At 65.2% G+C, this 18,830-nt stretch overlaps 1 protein-coding gene across 1 annotated transcript in view; it reads right to left on the reverse strand.

The window, feature by feature from the left end:
• Nucleotides 1–15,482: 15,482 nt before the first annotated feature.
• The window catches only part of TSNARE1 (t-SNARE domain containing 1), a 77,307-nt gene continuing 73,959 nt past the window's right edge, over nt 15,483–18,830 (reverse strand). The window contains exon 5 of the mRNA XM_039845943.1: nt 15,483–15,607. Within this exon, the coding sequence (XP_039701877.1) occupies nt 15,603–15,607 (5 nt within the window). The 3' untranslated portion in view covers nt 15,483–15,602. The remainder of the gene's footprint in view (nt 15,608–18,830) is intronic.

Consider the following 18,830-nt stretch of genomic DNA (forward strand, 5'->3'; position numbering starts at 1 on the left):
ACCGGCCTGCTCACCCGCGTGCGCCGGGCGCTGGGACGCACTCGGGTGCGCGCACGATGTCGCCCTGGGCGGCAGGACCCCGCGGCGCGATGCGTCTCTGTGCCCGGGGCAGGGTGGGACGGGGGACTCCACTCGCCACTCGGCGCTAAGACCTGCGATGTACAGAAGCGATGGGACCTCACTCCTGAGAGCAGTTCGCAAAGGGACGCGGTTCCTCTGGACGCGGTTCCTCTGGATGCGGTTCCTCTGGACGCGGTTCCTCTGGACGCGCCCCCGGCCCTCTCCTGCGCTGCGCCTACAGGCGGGTGGCAGGTTAAGATTCCATTTCTGCGAGACCCCAAGCTCTAAGCCTCGGTTTGGCGACGTGGGGCTTGGCACGAGCGACTCCATCTGGGGTCTGTCGTCTTGTGTCTAACAGAACCTTGGCGCCGATGGCTTCAGAAACCGCCCAAGCTCCCGTCTGGAACGGCAGAGTCAGGAAAAGCCCATCAGTTTCCGGGTCCCCCACCTGGCTCCCTACGCAGTGTGGTCCGAGGCCAGCATCGCTGGAAAGCTGGTTAGAAACGCATTGTCTCGGGCACCGGCCGAGACCTGCCCAGCGAAGACCTGCGCATGAGCGAGGCCCTCGGTGGCTCTGAGCACCGCGGCTGGCAGGGCCCCAGACCGGGCGGCAGAGGGCGCGGCCCGGCCCTGCCGCCACCCCTGCTCCCCCAGAACCCTCACTGCTGGTGCAGTGTCAGGCCCTGGCAGGAAAACTGGGGACTCGGTGAGGCCCTGCTCGTGGCCGCCTCCCCAGCCTCCGGAGAGCGGGAGCCTCGGCCAGACCTGTCCAGGCCTGGAGTCGCCCTCAGGCCAGGCAGCCCGCAGGCCCAGCCAGGCCGTTGATTCCATCTGGGCTTCTGGCCAGCTATCATTTCTGGCTTTGCCGCCACTTCATGTTCCTTCGATGTATTATTCATCCCGTGAAGTGCAGAGCTGACTCTTCAAAGCGCCTAAACAGACACGCACACGCTCCCTAACCTAGCGACCGAGACTGGTCTCCATCTCTCCCCATCTGCACGGGGTCCGACCCCCTTCCCAGCCACCGCGGTCCTTCCTAGCTTCTCTCCCCTGACCTCGCTCGAGAAGGAGCCAGGGCCACACGTTGCAACCTCTGGACACCAATTTCGGCTCTGCCGTGTGGCCGTGGGGAAGCCGCTGAGCTGCTCTGGACCGGACCCAAGATCTGAGAAACCTGGAGCTCTAGGTTGGAAGGAGCCTGGGGGCTCTGCTGGGCCACCAACCACAGGACCTAATTCAGGAGGCCACCGTGAGATGCCTGAATACCCCCGGGGACAGGGACCCTGCCACCCGAATAAAACCAGAGGCCCGGCCCAGCCCACTGAGGCTCCCCAGCCGTGACATCCGTGACCCCGCGGTTCCCTCCTCCTGCCCTCGGCCCAGGGCAATGTTAAAGAATCGGTGGGGCCAAAATATCGACTAAAATCGGATGATGGGCGAGTGGTCAGAGAACTTGATGGGGTTTCTCCTTCTCGTCCTTTTTTTTCTCTGACACCTCGATTACGTCAGGCATGACTTTTTCATGAAACGGTTCACAGATTGCAAGGGAACAAGTCACCTTTCCCTTTTCCCCTCAGCCCCTGGAAATGTATTAGAGATCGCAGGTGCTCGTGCTGCGTGACCTACTGCGGGCGCTCGATCAGCACATTAATGTGGAGGTTAATTCGAACTTTGGGGAAAGTGCTCGTGGGACGAAGATGAATCTCGCCGTTCGCAGCGATGATTCGGGCAGCACGGGCAGGCTGCCGCCGCGTCCTCTCCGGGAGAGCCAGCCCAGCGGGCAAGCGAGCCGGCTGCGTGTCGTCAGATTTGGTTAAAAGCAGGCGTTCCAAGGCCAAACTCCCTGGGTTCGAAGTCTGATTCCAGCATTAACAGCCATGGGACATGATACAAGCGACTGTCCCATCTGGACCCCGGTCTCTGCATCTATAAAACTGGTAAATACTACCATCTACCTCGCTGTGAGTTAGCACACGGAAAAATGTTAGAGCCACCATTTATTTAAGGTCAATAAATGTTAGCTTTCCTCATCCCCCTCATCGTTGTCACTACCATCACCACCATCACCACCATCATCACCACCACCATCACCACCATCACCATCACCACCATCATCACCACCGTCATCACCATCCTCACCATCACCACCTCCGCTACCCAAAACACCACCATCATCATTACCCCAGTGGGTCCTCACAGGGTCCTCACCATCCTGCAGTTGCCTGGCCCACCACATCCTCACAGGTCTGGCTTCAGGACTTAGCTCAAGTGTCCCCTCCCAGAGAGGTCCCCTATGACCTCAGAGAGCATAGCCCTCCCCTACCAGCCACCTCCGACCAGCTTCGGGGTATTCTCAGCACCCCCCTGATGGCACGTCTGCTGTCTGCCTTCTCTCTTCTCTCCCAGGAGAGGGAGAGTCCCCAGGACCTAGAATACTATGCTGCAGACGGACGTTCAGTCGAGATTTCTGAATGAATGAATGAATGAATGAATGAATGAATAGGTGATCGAATGAACGAACAAACAAGGCTAAAGGTCTGTCCTGCGCCTGCATTCCCTTTCCTACCTGGAGGGAAGAGAGTAGGGACCCCACGTCATCAGAGCCTACTGCCGCCCACACATCATCACCGCCCCACCTCCCTCCGGCCGCGGAGAGCCCATCGCTGGGATACGGAGGCAGGGGTGCGATGGCCTTGCCACGGTACAAGGTGAGGAGCTCCTGGGGTTCCCTGCACCCCGAGATTGTGGCCACCTGCTCTCCGACATTGCCCATGAGGCTATAAGCCCCAAGAAGGCGAGAAGCTGCTCAGATGTCAAGGTGCCCTTGACCCCGGGACTCGGGCTGCCCGGTTCTGGCCCCACAGTCCGCGGAGGCCCCACTCCCAGGCGAAGCGGCTGCCTCAGGGGTGGGGCCCCGCAGACGAGCCAGGCCTGGTTCCTGGGTGAGCAGGGCCAGCGTGGGACAGCGCACAAGAGGGCACTCGAGAAGGGCAAGCCGCGTGGGGTCGGGCTCCCCTGTGTCCAGGGACCACCTGGCTGCTACCTCTGGGGCACAAGCCCCTTGGGGACTGCTGGCCAGGGCAGGGGTTCCCTCTGACCCTGCGGCCAGTGCCAGGAGGACGGAGTCCCCGCGTGAGCAGCGGGGCATGGACCCTCGACAGGCGGCCTGACGCCTGTCACCCGCCACCCCCGGGGAGCAAAGCGGCTCGGCCGTGCTGTGGAGCAGGCCCCAGCATCTGACGCCGGTTGGGCTGGGCACTTCCACCCCTGGGGTCCGATGGTGCCGGGTCCCGTGGGTCCCTCTGCCAGCTCAGCCCCTGCCTGGGCCCGGCCCCCATCTGTTCCTTTCCTCCACCAGCTGTTGGTTCCTCGGGCCTGGCTCAGGCCCACTGCACCTCCCCAGGGTGGCCGGGGGGAGGGGGGGTGTCAGCCTTCTGTAGGGAAGTGGGGGCGGCTTGTTTACCAGAAACTTCTTAGGGGTATGGGGGAGGAAGAACATTTTTAGCAAATAAATAATATCATTTTTGGAGAAAAAACTGCCAAAGCCAGGATGGAGCCCCAGAGGCAGAGCAGCCAGGCTCTGTGCCCGGGAAGGCGGGGCGTGGGACTGCCTTCGCTCCTCTGAGGGGCGCCTGCAGGGAGGAGGTGAGGCCGGGAGCACAGCCTACCTGAGTGGGGACCGGGTGAATGTCCACGAGGAAGCCCTGGACACACCCAAGCTTGGAGCCACCTGGAGGTGGCCCGTCCCACGGTCGCACACACATTCACATCCATCGGCTTCCAGGGGGTTAATTCAATAGGACAATGGTTCATTCCATTTCACCCCTGGAAGGATGGCAGGGTGGCAGGCCGGTCACCAGCGTGTGGGCAAAAGACCCAGGAATGCCTAGGTGTGCCAAGCCTAGTCAGTCCTCCCACGAGGCCTGCCGAGGGACGTGCCCGGGGAGCACAGGGCCCACTTACGCTCAGCCGGGGCTGCGCTGGACCTCCAGCTCGGGACGCACAGCAGGTCCCTGGGCCCCGCCGAGGCCTGGAGGCCCCTTCGTACGCCCGAGCCCCAGCCGAGAGGCCCGAGGGGGCCGCACGGATAGCAGGACACCGGAGCGGGGTGGGGGGAGGCCGCCAGACACAGAGCCACTGGCTCCCGCCAAGCAGGCTAACCGTATTCACACACTCGCCCACACTCACGCACGTACACACATACTTGTGCACATAAGCTCACACACGTGTGCGAACACGTGTGCATGCACACACAGGCAGACCCGTGCATGCCATGCTAAGAGCCAAGGTCCTAGCGAGAGCCAGCGGCCCTGTCTTCCCCTTTTGCCCTGCCCCCAGCCTGCCCCCAGCCTGCCCCCAGCCTGCACCTGGCCTGCACCTGGCCGGGGCGCAGGGAGCGGGCCGGGGGCCAGCGGCACCGCCGTCAGCACATGCTCAGGCTTGCACAGGGCAGCATGTGCCGGCAGCCTCCTGACCCACAGGTAACCCCACACCCAGGCCTCTGATCCCAGATCGGCCAAATGCCGGCCTGGGCCCACCTGCCTCTTCAGACGCCGCCTGCTGTCACCTCAGCCTGCACGCTTCCCCGCTCAGAGGTCAGGAGGACGACCTGTGCCCAGGCTCCCAGATGCCAGCAGGAGGCCCCAAGGGACATCAGCTCACACCCTCACTTTTCAGGCAGGAACTGGACACACCTGGCGTGCAGCCTGCATGGTGCCAGCCTGGGGTGGGCCTCAGCATGCGGGACGAGCCCGTCACCACCCGCAAGGCAGCATCGTCCCGTCTGCTCCAATGACCTCGGTGAGCGGCAGCCTCCTGCCCCACGTCACATGCTCAGCAGGGAGCAGTGGCCTTCACACCTGGAGCCACATGCTTTCCTGCCAGGGTGGCCCAGAGAGAGACAGCGTTGGCCACGGTCGCCTGGCCAGGACTCTGACATCATGGACGTTGAGGGAGGGCTGCAGGCTGGCATCTGGGGCTGCGTGGGCGTCCAGGCCACAGGCACTCGGAGGCCAAGGACAGGTCTGCCACGTCCGCTCACGCCGATCCCCTTCAGGAACCCTTCCGCCCCTCCGGTCCCTCCGCACCCCCTCCCGGCTCTGAGCCTCTGCTGGCCAGGCGGTCCACGCTGTCCTTTTGGCCTCACGACAGGGCAAACGCGAAGTGTGGCTGCCAGCGGGCACTCGTCAGCGCTGGCAGGAGCCGGCACAGAGGCCGGGGTGTCTGACCTGGGTTTTAAAGGATGCGTAGGAGGTCACCAGCGGTCCCAGGGCCGTCGAGGGGCTTTCCGAGCAGAGACACAGCGGCATGGGGTATTCGGGAAGGGAGAGGTGTTAGCAAGATGACCGTGGGGAGCCGGCGTGGGAGCCACTGGCGGTGGCCGAGTCCCCCCGGCCCCGGGGCCGTGCACCAGAGCGGCCGCGAACGGCCCGAGGAGGCCGGGTCATCCGGCCGCTGCTGTGTGACGGGGTGGACCTGGGCCCAGCCGGGGCCATCGAGAGGCAGTGGGCGAGAAGGCCATTCGGGGCACAAGTAAATGGAACGCTTCTGTGTGCCGCCTTCACGGATTCAAAGTCACTTTGTCAGCTTAGGAACATAAAAATGTATAATGCATGGTTTGACTTGTTCATAAAATTACCATGTTTGGGTCTATTTAGAGAAGAAAGCCCGAGGGAGGGAGCCGCGTGGGAGGGCGCTTCCTCCGAGGGCTGGGAGACTGCTGTCCCCAGGCTCTGCTGCATGGGCCACCTGTCCGGCTGGGGAAGCTCCCGCAGGTCAGAGGCAGGGGCGGGAGGTCAGCCCCCAGCCACGCGGCAGCCTCGAAGGCGGAGCGCGCCTCCTCCAGGCCCAGGGCTGCAGCACGGTGGGGGGAGGGAGGACGCCTCTCAGAAGCAGGTCTGCAGTAGATGAGAAGCTATCCTGGGGGGCTGGCTCCCCCCACAGGGGCCAACACACACTCAGAACCGGGCCAGCCCCAGAACCACAGTGTGCCCGCACGCTGAGGGCCGCCTGCGTGTCGGAGGAATGAGGCCATCGCTTGCTACTGACCATTACGTTGTTCTGGATTCTTTTTGGCCGTGTTCAGTGGAATCAGGTGTGCACTTGCCCCGGCCAGCGCGGCCTCACCAGGACCTCTGACCCCCGGTACGTAAGGGTTACTCACAGACAGCAGCCAGGGGACAGCCATCACTGCCGCTCAGGGGAAGGGCCGGCCCACCCTGGGGTCTGCGGGGCTCCCGGTCTGGAAAAGCGAGCTAGAGCCAGGCCCCCATCGGTGGCCCCAAAGAGTAAGGGTTATCAAGCAGAAAAGCCATACATGCCGCCGTGTTCTGCTGGGCGTCCCGCCAGCTTGTGGGAGATCAGTTACTTCTGGTTTCTGGACAGCTCGCCGGGGATGCTGCTGAAGCCCGTGACGCCCCATTGGGTTGTCTCTGCCCCCCTCTGCTGCCGGGGACCACGTGGAAGCCTGGAGCCGTGACGGATGGCACGGGCCAAGGAGGAAGCCAATGATGTGTGCCACAAGGCGCGAGTCCCTTCTGCCGTCTGCGGGCCCCTGGAGGACAGGGGGGTGTGGCAAGTTATCGTGGGGACACCGCCAGGTGGCTTTGACTCTCCTGAGCTGCGTGGCCCCAGACAAGTGTCCTAACCTCTCGGGCCACTAACCATGATGATGCTTCCACCTCACAGGCCTGGGGTGGGAATCAACGTGCACGAACATCACCACCGACGAAGGCGCCCCACAGGCCGGGGCATTTCACCCAGAACCTTCCATGCTTGTGCTCACATCGTCCTTAGGCCGCCCCACGAGGTGGGGGTCACTTCTGTTTACCCAGGAACCTGGAACAAGCAGCTGCAGCATGGACTTAGGCCGAGACGCCTTGAGTCTCCGAGCCTCGCCTTCCCGGGGGGCAGGTGGGGGGGACAGGCAGGTGGGGTCAGGCAGGTGGGGGCAGGCAGGTGCCAGGTGGGTGGGGGGCAGGCGGGGCCATGGTTGGGCTATGACGCTGTGCATTGCTTGCTATTTGCACCCCATGGCAGGGCCACAGAGGCCGGGAAACAGACGGGCCACACGGCCAGCTCCAGTGCCAGCGTCCACCTCAGCAGAGCTGCCCCGTCGGCACACGGCCCCTGGCGGCTAGGACTCCCAGGCCACACGCCCGGCTGGCGGTGCCTCCTCCCTAAATGCTTGTCCCCAGCCGCTCTCCCCGCTGGCTCCCTCCCTGTGGGAGGCTTCCCGGCCCTTCTCCGTGACTCCAGGCCGGGAGGGAACGAGGGATGGGGCCACTGTCCGTGGTCACCCAGCTGCTAGGTGGGAGACCTGGACGTGAACCCACGTCTTCCACAGCACAAAGCAGCGATTCGGGAAGAGGCCGGGCCTCGTCCCCTGGAGCCGCATTTTACAGCATGACCAAGCCACCCCGCTATTTAATAAAACTGTCAGAACGACTGATTTGTGCAGCGCACATGGCTTTCTCCCTCTCCCCTTCCTTCCAGATTCAATAAACTCTGAAGTCGTGCCAGGAAGGCAGGAGAGTGACGGGAAGCATCGGTTTCGTGGGAGGGAACGGGGCGCAGAAAAGGTCGGGCAGCTGCCCCGGGCAGGGGGACGGGCCACGGCCAAGGGCGGCGTCTCACAGGGGCACGCAGGGAACGGGAGGCGCCCCTCGGGACAGCTGCCCGCAGGGAAGTCTTCCTGGACGAGGAGACACCGGAACTACGTCTTGAAGCATGAACAGGAGTTTGCTGAAGGTAAAGGGGGCGAGGGGGCCGCACGCCAAGGGCGCAGCGAGGGTGCGAGGCCCTGGGCAGGAGAGCGGGGCTGGGGGCGCTGAGCGTGCAGCCTCCGGGCAGTCGGGTCCAGCCCGAGCCTGGACAGGTCCCGGACCTGGAGGTGAGGTGCTCGGTGTCCGTCCCGCGGCCGCGTGTGGGTCACGGGGGTCTCAGGACGGGGTTGGTCTTGACCACAGACCCTGTTTCAGGGAACGGGCGGGGCCCGCAGCCCATGGTGGGGAGCCCTGGTGCGCCCCCCGGGCCTTCCTCGCCCGGAGCTGGGCTCTGGCCCTCGGCACACCTTCCTCATGCCCCATCCCGGCAGCCACTACGGGCCGTGGCATGTGACGGCCCAGGAGTGAGCGACCCCAATGCAGCCACGAGGGTCCTCTTAGGGGTCAGCAAGAGGTCAGAGTGAGGAGGAGACGTGACAGTGAAGCAGAGGTCGGCACGGTGTGGCCACAAGCCGGAGAGCCGGGGCCCTGGGAACCGAGCCCCCCGAGCCTCTAGAGGCAGCCGGCTCTGCCAACACCCGGGTCTCCCTGACACTCGCTCTGGATCTCTAACCTCGAGAGATGCGAGAAGCGAACGTTGACTCAGTTCACTAAGTTGGTGATGATTTGTTGCAGCAGAAACAAAAAACAAGCACAACGGCTTCGCTTCCGACCTCAACCTCAGCTCCGCTCTCCCTTAAAGTTCCGGTTCTCCTCAAAGTCCTCCGGCGGCTACCTTCGGGGAGGGATCCCCACCCAGCAGGCATGTGGGCCCAGGGACAAGGGCGCCTCCCCCCGCCCTGACCCGCCCTGACCGGGCTGCAGCTCCTGTCCGGGCCTGGGCGGCCGCATGCCAGCCATGACCAGGTGTTTTATGCTGAACGTTATAGATATTTTACACGGGAGATTTAGCACAGAACATTAAGAACCATCGAGATCACTCATAGCAACTGAAGATATAATAATTGCAGCCCATAAAGCTGACCGAGAAGCTGCCGGAGTTGTAAGGAGAGGCATGGAGGGAGGCCGGCGGGGCCCCTGCCCCCGGGGCCTGTCACAGCTGCTCACAGGGCCTCTGCCGGCCACAGAGCCCTCAGCAGGGAGAGCTGGGCTTGGGCGGCTCACCACACAAGGACCTGGGAGGGTCCAGAAGTTTCTGTGCATCTGGAGGTATTCTTGCTCAAATATTTGGCTCAGGAATGGAGCAAAGGGCCAAGGAGATTAGAGATGTGATCACAGGTGGTCCAGGGCATCTCATCATGTCTCTGTGCTGTGCTCTGAGCCCCAACCCTGGTCACACATTGATCTCTCACCCTGGTCCCACGCTGAGCCCTGATCCTGGTCACATACTGAGCCCTGATCCCGGTCACATGCTGAGCCCTAATCTGTAGTGCATGCTGAGCCCTGATCCTGGTCATGTACTGATCCCTGACCCTGGGCACATGCTGACCCTGACCCTGGTCATCAGACTCCCGGGTGTGAAGGTCATCAGAAGGGACCAGGGGAGCCCCACGGCAAGCCTCTGGCACACACGGCCCTAGAGCGGGACTTCCCCGGCTTCCCAGGGCCCAGGTGCTGAGTGGAGGCCGACGCCGGGGGCCCTGCAGGCTCGTCAATCTGCCCGTTCTCTCCTGCCGATCCCCAGCCAGGCCGCCTGCACAATCCAATATATTTCATTTACAAGCCGGTCTATTACCCGATTCGCAGCCGATCTGTCACCCTGTGGGATCGATGCCATCCTGGCATGCCCCATACATAACACCTGGTGCATAATTGAATCTGGGCTCTGGCATCTCCCTGCGTGCAGCTCCCCCGCTCGGAGCCGCTCGGCCCCTCCGGCTTGGGGCAGAAGCTCAGAGAAGGGCCTCTGCCTGCAGCACGCAGGCATCGGGCGTGGGCTCAAGGGGCCTGGCAGGGTCCTAGGCAAGGGGTGGGCTGCTTCAGGCCCCCAGGGTCCTTGCTGTGCCACCGCGACCCCCGTATAGAAGGGCCGCTCTGCCAGGCCCGAGGCAGGTGGGCACTCGCCGGCGCCCGTGGTGGAGCATCGCCATGCTGGGCAGCCCGGCCCGCAGCCCCCAAACGGGCGGCTGTCACCTGCTCAACGCCTCAGGGGAAAAGGTCCCATGCCACAGACGAGGAAGCCGAGAACTTGACTTTCCAAGCCGAACCATCGGACAAACAGCAGAGCTGGGGTTCAGCCCAGTGTCAGGACCCCAGGTCGTGGCTGGGCTACGACCACCTGCCCTGAGGTGGCCCCGTCTTCTGCCACAGGTGGTCCTCAGGCCAAGGCCAAGGAGGGACACCCACTGGGACTGTGGGTTCTTGTTGGGGTGTGCGTGCCATGGGGGCACTGTCTCCCAGCCCAATGGCTCCAATGTCCCAGCCGATCTCACCTGTGGTGGCTCTAGTGAGGCCAGAGGTGGCAGGCTGGACCCCCCCGGAAGCCTAGGGGCTCACCTCCCAGTGCTAGGCTCGGCACAGGGCTCCCTGTTGCTTGTCCTCACCCCCCCAGCACCCCATTATTGAGGCTCCTTCTCATGGACGTGGCACCGGTGATGGAAGTAGCATCTCATCTTCCACGAGGATCTGCGCCCCAAAATAGCAAGAAGTCCTCGCTGTGCAAGAGTTTTCAGGCAGACACAGGCAGGAGGGTCACTGGGCCACGTCCCGCGGGGCCCTGATGTATGGAGACCCCTATTCCTGGGGCTGCTCGTTGATCCCCCCGAGGCCCTGGAAGCTGTTGGTCTCCCACCTGCTGGCACGGGCAGGGTGGGGGAGCCCTGGGAAGACAGACCACCCTGCGTTTCCTGCCCCACACGTGCGCGAGGCTCAGACAACATCTGGTCACCTGTGAAAGACCGTGCCACTGTCCCTCTCCACACCCCACATCGCAAAAGAGAAACCGAGGCCCAGACAGGACGTGAACCGGCCCGGGTCTCTCGGGCATCGGGGCGAGTCAGGCTGGAGACAGGACGCCCCTCCTCCAGGCCCGAGAACGGCCCCGTCACACACAGGCAAGAACACACGTCCGCACACACACGCGACGCTGAGACACTGCACACCACAGCGCACCTTTGGTGTCATGTTTAGAGGTTGGCCGTGGGTCAGGGCCTCTTGGGCCCGGTGGCCTCACAGGCAGGGGTCACTCGCTATCCGGGCACCGCGGCCTGAGCCTCGGGGGTTTTACCCCCACCCCTCCCCCAGGACGGCCTGGGGCAGTCAGCCCCACGGGGTGGGGGAGGGCCCCGGAAGGCCCGCCCTGTCCCCCGGGGCTCCCAGGGAACCAGAGGCAGGTCTCTGGGTGGCCGATGGCACTGTGGGACCAGCCCCTGCCAGCTGCCCAGCTCTGAGATCCAGTCCTGGCTCCAGTGCTGCCCAGCAGCCGACGCTGGGTAAGTTCACAGCCCTGCCTGGTCCCTCAGAGCCTCAGTGTCCTGTCTGGGAAGCAGGTCTGGTGAAGACACCCACGTGTGCCCGGTTGGCCCACGCCTGGCGAGGAGCCTCAGCGCAGAGCCCAGTAGGACAGTCCTGCTGGGTGCGAAGGTGGGGTGACCAGCAGAGGGAGCATCTCGCAGGGTGCCCGTGGCCGTGGCCGTGGCTGTGCATCTTCGGGCATGACACCATGGGGACATTGAGAGTGAGGAGATGGGGCGGAGCAGGCGGCTCAGAAGGCCACAGTCCAGCACTGAGCTGGGGACTGATGTGAGGGGCACAGATGCCTTAGGCCCCAAAACTGCACAGACACAGAATGTCACAGCCGCAGGCACCGTGAGGCCCACGGGCCCACTCTGGAGATGGGGAAACTGAGGCCCAGAGAGGAGAGAGTCATGTTCAGAAATCATCAGCAGAAGCGCGAGCCCTCAGAGCCGGCAGGCCCCCCGCCCGCCCCCCGCCCGCCTCCCGCCCGGAAGTCCAGAGCGGGGGCGGACGCCCCGAGCCCACGGGCAGACCGCTCGCGGTGGAAGCTCCTCTGGGGACCGTTTCGTGGGGACTTCAGGTCACAGAGCAGAGGGGCGGGGAGCGAGCAGCCCCACAGGCCGGCAGCTCCGCTGCACCCTCTGTCAACTGGAGCGATTCGCGTCCTCCTCCAGCCGAAGAGAATGATCTCGAGGACAATTAGTCTCGGAATTACCACGGAGGAGAGCGTTAAGAGAAAAATAAATTAAAAAGAAATCCATTCGAGCTGTAATTGTGATACAGTGCATCATAGTCAATTGAATCGCAAATACAAGCTGGTCCCTTGTCGATTGATTTCAGCGAGTAAACAATTTGGGCATTTAGATCAGAAGTGCCCAGGAAAAGGGAGGAGGGGTTCGGAGCAGGGAGGACGGGGACTCCAGGCCAAACCTGGGCCCTGGGCCGCCGGTGCTGCCAGGCTTCGCGGCGGCTCTGGGCCCCAAGGAGGCCACACGTGCCCGCGGTGGCCGGGGTCCCGGCTCACTTCCCGAACCAAGCCCACTTAGAACCTGCAGCTGTCACGGGAATGGATGGGTGGAGTGTATGGACAGCTGACTGGGCAGATGATGGCGATGGATGGCTGGACAGCTGGGGGACGGAGGGAGCGAGGGGTGGGTGAGGAAGTGGGGTGATGGGTGGGTAGACGGGGTGGTAGGTGGTAGGGGCTAGACGATGGGCGGGTGAGTGGCTGGAGAGAGACACGAACAGATTTAAAAACAGATGGATATTTTCTGAGCTACTGAGGACAAGTGGCCACTTCTCTGTAAGAACCTTCGTGCCTGAGACTCCACGGCCTTTCTCATCTTTCAACCAAGAAACCACTTTCAAAGCCAAAAGCAAAACAACTCCTGGCACCTGAGCGGTCACTGGCGCCGAGCGGTCACTGGCGGCTGAGTGGTCACTGGCGCCCGTCACCCTGAGGCGCCAGCCTCCAGCACCCCGGAGAGGCCACACCAGGCGTCACCCCCAGGAGAGGGGCACCGTCCTGCGGGACGGGGCGTGCCGGAGCTGCTCCCCCCACAGCCAGAGTCCGTGCAGTCCGTGTCTCCAAAAGTCACGCCCGCCACCAAGTCACGACGTGCCACCAGCGACGGCCACATTAGTGCCCACGGCGGGAATATTGGCTCTGCTGCAGTGGGGGCCGAGACGGCCACCTGTGCGGTGCCACTGAGCTGACAGGCAGAGGGCGTGGAGGCGGTGGCCAGGTGACAGGCCCTGGCCCCCGAGGGCACGAGGGTGCCCTGGGTGCAGCTTGCGTTACTATGGGGATCTGCGGGGGACGCCACAGCCCTGTTCCCGCAGGACCCCGGCGCCCTGCGACCCTCAGCGTGAGGCTAGAGCCAGGTCCCGGTGAGAGGTCCCCAGCACGCTGGGGCAGACCGCACCCCCAGAGGGTCACCTCGCCCCTTCCCCAGCAAGGGCTAGTCTCTCCCTGGACCCTGGAACCTGGGCGGGGAGCAGTCACAGACCAAGGAGGATGCCGTGTGACCTCAAGACGGGGTCTCGGGAAGGGCTGTGCTGTCGTCCATCCCTCTCGCGCCCCGGGCCCAGCCCGGGCCCCGGGGGACTGCACAAGGCTTCGGGTGACCGCAGCTGGGAACACGTGCACTGTCCCGCAGGCCTGTGTCACTGCACTCACGGTGCCGCTCTGTGCAAATCCACACGTCGGGGACGTTTGCTTCGCGGTCACCGTACCGTGACGGGGACAAGCCGCACCCCCTTCTCCGCGCCCCCGTGCGCCACCCCAGGATCGCAAGGGGTCACGTTGCCGCTCAGGCCCTGAACCGCAGGACGTTGCCTTGAAGAGCGAGCATGCACGGGCGACACCAGGCCACGTCCCCTCAGACAGAACAGCCCTTCTGTTCGCTTCTGTTGCGTGTGGCTGTGTCGCTTGTCGGCCTGAGTTGTGTCGAGCGGAGGCGTCACTGAAATCGTGTGTATGTGACAGTGACACCCTGAGCTCTGGGGCCTCTCTGGCCGGGCGGGCGCCGTGAGGACGGCCCGCTCTCAGCCCTGCGACCCCAGCAGAGGCGCTGAAGGTCATTCCGACACCTCGCTCCGGGTCCAGCCTGACATCGGCGCTGTCCCGGGAGCCTGGCTCCTGGTCCCGAGCTGCCCTCAGTCTGGTCCGCCCGCCTGAACTCCTCACCCCGCACAGCTGCTCTCCCAGAGCCACCCTAGACGTGCTGACGGGACCGGCAGGGATGCCCGGAGCCCCGTGCGCCCCGCGGGAGGGCTGGCCGGCCCCCCCCCGGCACTGCTGACAGGGAGGCGGGGCCGAGCCCCGGCCATCTCCTGCCCAGAGCACCGGCCTGTGGGCAAACCCGTTCTCTCGGGGCTCCGGGTCCTCATCTGTAGAAAGGGGACCACAGCCCCAGCCCAGGGACCTCAACGTACGGGATCCCAACGTGGCGTCCGCCGCCACCGAGGCTGGGGACAGTGACCGGTGGTCTCCTGGCCCCTCCATCCCCAAACCCAGGCCGGGCCTTTGCAGCGCCCTCCCCCGGGGCCGTCCCGAGCCTGCGGCCTCAGCCTGGCCCCTGGCGCCTGTCCAGCTCCTCACACCTGCAGCAGGGGGGCGCGGAACCCGACTTGCTCCCGACACCTCCCCCCGACACCGCCCGGGCCTGGGCAGCCAGCAGAGCTGAGGAGGCGGCTGCAGCTCTGCCCGGGGGTCCGCCCACTCCACCCCCACCGCCCCCCACCCCCCGGCCCCACTGCCGGTGCCCACGCCTCAGCGGTGTGGGCTTCTTGGGCCCTGAGCAAGAGCTTCGCAGAATCTTAGAAACCCTGAAGTGGACTTTGGGACAAAGCAGCATGGACCCCAACCTTTCAGATGCCCCTCAGCAGAAGGTTGGGGGAAGGGGGCTGGCCCGGGGAAGGGGCGCAGGCAGGGATGGGGAGGGCTGGAGAAGGGGAGGGGCCGTCTGCTCCTGCCACCTGAGCAGGAAGCTGTGTCCTGCAGACCCTTCTGGAATGTGCCACCCAGAGAGCTCATTCTTGAAGCCTCCAGCCCCAGGGGTCCAGCGTGCAGCCTCCACCCCGGTGAGGTACGAGCTCTGTGGGGGCCCGGGAAGGGCAATGCCGACCCCGGCACTGTGTCCATGGGGCCTCGGCCTGCCTGCCAGGCACCCATGTCCTGTGGCAGGGGCAGCCACTGTCCTCTGCACCCACAGGGCAGGTTGATCACAGTGGCTCCAACTCCACCTGTTTAGGGGTGTCCCGTCACTCTTGCAGGAGAGGGGAGCCTAGGGAAGCCCAGGGCAGGCTCCCCCTGCTCAGGACCCCTTGCTCCTCACCCCATCTGTGCACTGGGTGCCTGGAGGCAGAGAAGCACGCTGTCAGGAGCAGCTGGGCCTCGGAGCGGCCTCCGACCAGCTCCGACCACCGGCCGCGTCCCCCGAGGGGCAGGGCCCACACTCGGCTCTTGGAAGGAAGGGCGAGGCTCCATGTCCAGGACACAGGCCCGCTGCAGTGGGTGGGCTGGGAGCACCAGCAGGGAGAGACAGCCCCAGGCAGCGTCCTGCCCCCCACCCCCCAACCCAGGTGGTTCACACCCAACACCTGCCAGCACTCACACTCACAGGCCTGCCCCCCAACTCCATCCCCAACTGCCCCCTCCCCACAGCCCAGGCTCCACCTCAGGGGCCTAGAGCCCGAAGATGCCTCTCTGGCCCACAGATGGAGACAGGCGCACGGCGCGGCTGGCTAAGAGGTGGCAGTTTATTGGGGCGGCTCAGCCGCGGTGCAGACGGGCGGTCAGCCCAGGTGGGGGCAGGCAGGTGCAAGCTCTCTTGGGTCCACGCAGGCCAGGTAGCATCGTCAACCTGCAAGACAGTAGGCTCCATCACCTTGCGGCCAGGGGAGTGGAAGCTCGGGTGACCGGTGGGAGGGGGACCCCAGGGCCGGCAGGGCGCGAGGGGCCGGCGCTGGCTCCAGGCCCGGCTCCTGTGACGTGGGAGCCCGCGGCGGGTCCAGGACGCAGGGCCGTCAGAGCGCCGTCCTGCTCCCCGGGACCTGGGCCGGGCAGTGAGTCAAGCCCAGCCTCGTCCCCTCTCGCTCGCCAGGCTGGGACCTGCCTGGGGAATCTTGGGGACCTCGGACGACAGGTCTGCATTCCGCAGATGGGAAAGCAGGTCCTGAGAGGGGAGTGGCCGCCTTGGGCACAGCGGTCAGCGTGGACTCCCCGGGCCTGGCCAGCCCCACCCGGCCTCGCTGCCGCCCCTCGCGCCCGCCCCTGCCCCGTGCTCCGGCCCTGCCCAGCCCGCCCAGCCTCCCACGGGCCTGTGGACGCCTCCGCAGGCCTGGGGGCTCAGCTGAACACCCCGCCTTCGGGCACCCCTCCTGCAGCCCCCAGTCACACGGCCCCTCATTGTCCCAGGGCCGGGGCTGCACGCGGGCGGCTCTGGATCGCGCGGCCACTGCTGTCTTTGTGCCTTTCCGTGCTCTGGACCTTGGTTTGCGGTGACCGTGCGTCATTTCTGCACAAACAATAAATGTACTTTTGAAAGAAAAAACCGAAGGCTCTAAAAACGTCCAGCACCACGTACCGTCTCCCTGGCTGCCCGCGGGTCCCTCTGCCCCAGCCGGGGCTGCAGGGCCAGCGGCAAACACGAGGACCCCCAAGGAGACTGCACCTCTCCAGATGCCTCTCGTCCGACCATTCCCTCACCTGCTGGGGAAGCCACTGTGGCCGCACGCCTGGAGGGGTCACCGAGCCCGAGGGGACAGAGCAGGCCCAAGGGACAGTGATGCTGCGCCTCGGTGGGAAGCTGGAGCACAACCCCCACGCCCCAGCCAGGGCTGCACTCGAGAGCCCGCCTGCCTCTGGGGCCCCTCTCCTGCCCCCAGCCCACGTGGCCAGTGTCCCCTGGATCCAGACGGGCGGACGCTAGCGGATGTGGGTGCGGCTGCGGCCAGGGCCGGAGCCGGGGAAGGGGAGTCCAGGCTCTTCCCGAACCGGCCGGGGAGCTGAGCAGGGCCGTAGGGACCACCCACCAGAGGGCCGTGTGCCTGGGAGACCGGCGCTCGGCTCTCGGGGTGACGGGGCTGGGGCGTGGCTGCTTCCGGGGGCCCCCGCCCTCCCACTGGCCAGTGGCCCCTGCACACCTTCTCCGCTTGCTGGGGGCACCATTCCCCCAACAGGGGCCCACCTCTACACCCTGTTTCTGTTTCCGCCCCGCACGGTCCGTCCTCAGAGGACCCCTCCCGTGGCCACCTCCGACGCAGACCCTCCCGCCCTGCAGGCCCAGAACGGAGCCTCAGCCAGGACACGTGGCTGCCAGGAGCGATGTGTCTGCCCAGCTCCCCTCCTGCGGGCACCAACGCGGAGTCAGGCAGCCTGGTGGACCCCGGTGCCCCTGCGTTCCCAGCCACGTGTCCCTGGCAGCCACTAACCCCCGATGTGCCCAGCTCTTTAAAACGGGCAGACGTTCATGTGTGACAACCATGTCCCCGACCATGCCTGTGCCACACGCTGGCCTGGACACCACAGACGTCCCGCTGGATAAAGCCGGCCGGCGGACGGTCAGTGAGCCCTCACGAAGACGCTGTCCAGTGGCTCCGGGTGGCCAGTGCTGTGGCAGTCCAGCATCAGGGCCCGCTGAGTGACCGGGTCCGCTCAGGGTCCCCAGCGACGGCTGGGGGTGCACACGCACCGCGCAAGCCTGGGCCCCACGCGCCGGGGTCCTGAGGGGGACGCCGCCCATCCCTCGCTTCACTGCCAGTCCCTCAGATGCGTCATCGTCTCGTCCACCTGCCACTCTGCCAGGGGCGCTGGCCACCGTCCCTGGATCCTGGGAAAGCAGCTGCCAGGGACCCGCAAGCCCAGACGCGCCCCCCGCCCACCGCCCCCGAGACAGGCCTGGCGCCAGCGCGTGGGCCCGCGGGCACGGGGACCGGAGCCCACCCAGCCGAGGCCGCGTGTCCGCCCTGCTCTGGCAGGGAGGGTGCTGAGGACCAGCCAGTGCCCGGGGTCCGGCCGAGGAGCGCCAGCCGGGTGACACTCCTAATGGCTTATTAGAAATTAATATTTAATTCTCTGCTGTGGATTTAGCTTAATTATTCAATTTATGATTGCAATTCTAAGAGACCCGGAAGCAAAACGCTCACTCTGAGCAGGGGACAGTCGGGGGCGCCTCGCTGAGTGCGCCCGCCCCTCGGCTTGCGGGCTCCTCCTGGCCCCACTGAGGTGCCTCATGCTGCAGCAGGACACCTTTCTCCGCCAGGACTGACTGAGGATGCGCCCTTCCTGACCTCCCCTGGGCTGGGGCCGAGTCCCTGCACCTAAGGGGGTCGCTGCAGGCAGGACGCCACCTGCAGCCCACGCCTGGACACGGGAGGACAGTGGTCAGGCCTCACCCGTGTCCCCTGAGGGCTCTGACCTGGGCTCCGGCCTAAGAGAGGGACCTTCTCATGTCACAGATCCTGTGCCAAAGCTCCATGGAGGTCAGTGACTCATCCTGTCACCCAGGTGGAAATGACAAGGTGGCGGCGACTCAAGCCTGGGGCCACCCCCCCCCACATCGTCCGCTGCACCTGTCCCTTAGACGAGGGGTCCTCATGCTCTGCTCCTGGGGTCTCGCGATACACAGGCTCCTCTGCCGTCTGTCTCCTGGGATGGCTGACCCTGAGCCCCAGGCCGCGGTGGGCAGGGGGCGCTGGCCGGGCTCTGCCCCCTCCCTACCCTGGGCGAGCATCTCTGAGCCTCAGCCAACGTCCATCGCAGGGGGCAGGTGGTGTTGGGTCCTGGCTGCCACCGTCCGGGTCACCGAGGGCCCAGAGCCCTGGGACAGCCCATACTACTGTGTGTCCGCGGTGGCCCTGGTCACTGCCAAGACAGCATGGCTCTCTGGACAGGCACTGGCCCAGAGATCGCGGGTTCACTGTGCACCAGCTGTGCGTGTGAGCGCTCCCCAGCCTCACAAACCCCACCGGGGCTCCGGTCCCAGGCCTGCCGAGGGGGCACAGGGCGGGGTTTGGCTCCAGCCTGTCTGCCTGTGCAGCCCCGTCTCCGCCTGGGACCATGGGGCCACCGCCCCCCACTGGACC

This window comes from Pteropus medius, unplaced genomic scaffold (assembly GCF_902729225.1).
Source record: "Pteropus medius unplaced genomic scaffold, Ma_sr-lr_union100, whole genome shotgun sequence".
NCBI lineage: Eukaryota > Metazoa > Chordata > Mammalia > Chiroptera > Pteropodidae > Pteropus > Pteropus medius.